The 4,556-nt window shown below is 60.8% G+C and overlaps 1 protein-coding gene across 1 annotated transcript in view; it reads left to right on the top strand.

The window, feature by feature from the left end:
- The window catches only part of LOC113216390 (uncharacterized), a 467,922-nt gene that overhangs the window by 2,403 nt on the left and 460,963 nt on the right, over positions 1 to 4,556 (top strand). Inside the window, exon 2 of the mRNA XM_052266594.1 lies at positions 1,722 to 2,377. Within this exon, the coding sequence (XP_052122554.1) occupies positions 1,722 to 2,377 (656 nt within the window). The remainder of the gene's footprint in view (positions 1 to 1,721; positions 2,378 to 4,556) is intronic.

Below are 4,556 nucleotides of genomic sequence, written 5' to 3'. Positions count from 1 at the left end.
ACCCCCTTTACTCCCCCCCTCCACCCCGCGTCGTGGCTCCGACCTCAGACTGCATCCTGAGCAGCCGCAAGTTGCGCAAGCAGCAGCCAGCAGAGCTCCCCCTGCCGACCGACGAGCAAGCGCGGCGTCTTTTGCTCCGCCGCAAAACTTTGGTCGTTTTGTTTGTGGCCGGCGCTTTGACCCCGTTCCCGAGCGGGCAGCAGGCGAGCGCTGCTGGGGCACGTGTGCGAGCCCTCCTGGGGGAGGAGGGGAGGGGGAGGTGGGGGAGCGAACAGGAGCCGGCCGCCACGCGTGTGAAACGGAATACAGTCGGCCGGGAGCAGCAGGCAGAGGGTCGGAAACCGGTCGGTAACGGGGAAGAAGCAATCACGAAATGCGTCGTCATTATTTCGCAAACAACTTTTGTTTGATTTCTCATTAGAGATGAATGCTGCCGAATAAGAAGACCCGAGGAATTAACGAAGAGAAAAGTGAGGGGAAGGGGGAGGGGGTGGTGCAAGGAGAGGGCTGGAATGTCCAATACCTTAATTCTCCCCCGCCCAATTCTCCTTGGGAAAGAGGAAAAACGTTGTGCAAGGGGAGAGATTAATGAATTTGCACGGGCGGGGCCGCGAAGGGCCGCGAAGGGGGGACTTCTTTATCTGAAAAATATCTGGAAAAAAATGACGTCCGGCTCCTTTGGCGCGGGCGCGCTGCCCTTTTTGTTGTGTTTCTTTCACGCAAACGGGCGTCCTTCCCTTTGTCGCGTTTTATCGAACGCATTCTAATCCCAGTCACTCGTCGATGTTGAATGGCGCTGCTGCTGACCCACCGGCCGGGTCGCGAGCGCGATATTTATCTAATCGTCGTAATGATGGGGCGAGATAAAAGAAAATGACGACGCTTTTCCTACTATAATTCACGATCAACTCGTAATGCTAATTTACTTTGAACTAGAAAGGGGTCGCCCCCTCCCCTTCCCCCTCTCTACTCTGCGCCGGTGGTGGAAGGTCGGCTGCCGCCTGGCTGGCTGTTGGCAGGGACGGCGAGGGGGCCGAACGAGACAGACGTGAAAGGGAAAAGGGATTATTCTCTGAGGAACAGGACCAATTACTCCTGGAAGTATTTAGTGAAGTACAGGCGGCGGCGGTGGCCTCTCGGGGCCTTCCCCTACTGGTCGCGACCCCCCCTTCCCCCTGTCCGTCTGGGTCGCCCTGTCTCGTCACCACGAGAGTGAATTAAACATAAGATGTTTCATTCTCTTCGCTCTGCCTGAGTGCCCCCGGAGCAGCAGAGTGGGCTGGCTTTAATGACGTCATGATTTTGAACCCCACTGCCTCTTGCGGCGGGGAAGGTTGGGGGCGTGAGGTGCACTATGCCCTCCCTCCCGCTGCTGCACTCCCCCGCGCGTCGACCGTTCTCCTTTAAGTCTGTTGTTTTAGTCGAACCACACACTCAATAACCCGGACCTTAAAGCTCCTGCCCGGCATCCTCCCTCCCCTCCCCTCTGCGCCCCGTCCCCGTCCCGTCCGGCAGGGGTTGTTGTCCTTCGGGTTGTGTTTCTCGGCCAGCGTTCTTAACTTTGTCCCCGCACTCCGTGCGCAGACTACCCGCGGGGACAAAGGAGGGCGTGGCGGGGCGGGGCCGGCAGGGAGCAGCTTCGGAGGGCTTTACCCGGCGGGACACTCGCTGAGTTATTGCCCCGCCAAGACATTGTATTTCCTTCTCACTGTTCCGCGCAGGTGCGAGCCCGACCAGCATGTGGTGCCGGCGCAACTCGGGGCCGCCGCCCGCCGACGTGACGGAGGCCATGGAGGTGGTGGACACTCAGGGCAACTGGAGGCCGCGGGGCCCGCTGCCCGGCGGCGCCGTGCCGCGCAGCCCGCTGCCCACCCGCTGCCAGATGGTCAAGGCCGAGCGGTCGCCGCTGCTGGGCCAGCTCGGCCGGCCGCCGGGGTCGCCGCAGCCCATCCGCAGCCAGCCCGTCTCCCTCATGAACTCGCCCATGCTGCAGCGCGTGGGCGGCGGCATGGGCGGTGGCATGGGCGGCGGCATGGCCAGCCCCATGGGCAGCCCGCTGCCCGTCCGCAGCTGCCACGCGCACTCGCGCGGCTGCCAGTCGGCCAACAGCTCGCCGCTGCCGATGCGCCACGCGCGCGCCGCCCACCTCGGCGGCGGCATGGGCTCGGCCATGGCGCTGCCCTCCTCGGCCACGGCCTCGCCCGCCAGGAGCATCCGCAGCGTGGCCTCGGCCGCCTCGTCCAGGGGCGCCTCCGACTCGGACCTCACCGACCTCGGCGACGACTGCAGCGAGGCGGCCGACCTGAGCGCCGCGGCCGGCGAGGGAGTCGCCGAGACCATCGTCGACGGCTGGTGCAAGTTCCGGGACAACAAGCGGGTGAGTCAGTTGCTTCTGTCAGTATGCCTGCCTGTCTGTTCGTGGGCGTAGGGCGTAGGTCTCTGAAGAGTCACCTTCCCCTTCCCCTTCGCTCTCCACAAAAAGAGGCCCTCTCAGTGTGCCCCTCTCCCCGCCCAGCACGTGGAGGGCACTGCTTTGTAATTAGCCGGGTGTCTGCGCGCGACGCCCGTATGTAGGACGGCCTGGCCACAGCCGGCCCGGGAAGGGTTGGGATAAGGAAAAGCAGGACCCCGCTGCCCGCACTGTCTCGTGTTTCTGCACGGACTGGAGCCACACCTTCCTGTGTTTTTTTGTTCTTTTTTCACTTATTTGGTTTGTCTTCTTTTTGCGAGGGTTTTGCGTGGAACTCGGATATAAAGCACGCGCGCGGTGCTGCGAGCAGACGAGGGCGACGGGGGTAGATTCGTCGCCAGCGGTCTTCGAGTGTAAAGCACTCTAGAAGTGCATAGTTGGTGAGGGAAGTGGCACTCTAAGTCGGCGGCCCCGCGCCCCTCTTCTGCACCAGGTGCCGGTCGAGCGCCCACCGCTGCACCGAGACCTCTACAGCGGGTCCAATAAGACTCTCCGTAATGTGACTGCGATGACAAATCGGTACAGAGGGGCCCACGCAGGCTTAATAAGACATACTGTACAAATGAAGGAATTAAGGCGCGAGCAGAGGGGAAGAAGAAGGACTACGAGAGGGGTTTGGGCAGAGAGCGAGAGAGGGGGGAAGGGGGCAGAGCAGGAGATAGATTAGGTGTGTCAGCAAACAACCCTTTCCTGCCTCCTGCCTCCTGCCGGACCCGTCCCATGGTAGAGCAGACCGGTCGTCTGCTGCTCGCCCAGGGCCCAGGTTCCACCCCGCTCCCCCTGTCCCCCCAAAACCGCAGCAGGAAAAAGCTCCTGGCGCCTCCAGAGCCGACACACCGACCTCTGCTTTTCTGCTCGATCTCTTGCCCCCTCCGCTACTAGAAATCCCTCTAACCCTCGCCCCACCTCGCATCCCCCCTCCCCCTGCTGCCCTCGGAGGGCCGCCACCGGAGGGCGAGGTGTAGCCCTGGGAATTCAGCCTTTTCTGAATACGTTGCAATTAGCCGTGTACAAGCGGGCGTTGTTCTCGCCCGGGGTAACTGAGATGTCCGCCGGTCGGCTGCCTGGTTGCCGGGGCGGCGCACAGCGGGCGTTGTCCTGGAATTCTTCGCCCCTTCTCTCTTTCTCCCCCACCTGCTGAGACATAGTCCGGGGTGGCGCAAATACGCCGCATAGTTTGCTCGCTTGTCATATAATGCATGGATAAGCTCCTTAATGTACAACAAGTAATGTTTCGGAATGCAACACTTTGAGTGGAATTGAACACAATCGTAGCAGGATTGATCTAGCTCTGTTCCCGTCAACGGCTTCCAATCTGCGGGTGGGTTTGTCTCTGACAAGGACGCCTTGTTCGGCGCCTTACGACAGCGAGTAGGCAACCCGCCCGCAAGTGGGCATAGCGGTACAGTCTAAACACTGAAGTGTGGGCGGAGCGAATCATCCGCCTGCCATGGCACTACCTTTAATTTATTTTCGTTCTACGCGTCCGGCGTCCGACGTTCACTGATGAACACTATGCTATACACCAGTTTTGGAAAATTGTTTGTTTTTTTTTTTTTTGTTGGGTTCCGCGGCTTCGTTGTGCTGGTTTGCAACTTTGTGTCGGGTTGTTCTGCTGCCCCGCTCTCCCCCATAACGACCCAGAGCCATCTCCTCGGAGCCAGCGCGGCAGGAAGGGTTGCCTTTAATGCCTGGCGCCCTGGCGCGCATAGCGAGAGCGCTGCCGCATTAAACGCCCTCCCTTCTTATTGGCAGTTACAACGACTGGCTTGTCCTATAAAACGTGCGCGCGGGCGAGGTAGGTCAGCAGGAAGCGGATGATGGACGCCCTGAAGACGAAAGACGACGACGACGACAGTGATGATGAAGGCGACGAAGACTTTCCCAACTGCCTGCTGCAAGTGTTTGAGCCGCGCGTCGGCAGCACAGGTGACTGACTTCCGCGGGGCGGGGGTGTGTAGTAGTGTGTGGTTGTGTAAGTACGGTACTTCCGCTAGTGTGTTTGCTCGGGCCGCTGAACGCTCGAGGGGGCGCCTTCAAAGCGGGCCGCTTATGCGTGTGAGTGAGTGTGTGCGTGCCGAATTTC

Source organism: Frankliniella occidentalis, unplaced genomic scaffold (assembly GCF_000697945.3).
Source record: "Frankliniella occidentalis isolate FOCC.00 unplaced genomic scaffold, Focc_3.1 Scaffold41, whole genome shotgun sequence".
NCBI lineage: Eukaryota > Metazoa > Arthropoda > Insecta > Thysanoptera > Thripidae > Frankliniella > Frankliniella occidentalis.
The sequence above is the reverse complement of the archived record's forward strand: the minus strand, read 5'-3'. Positions and strand labels throughout refer to the sequence as shown.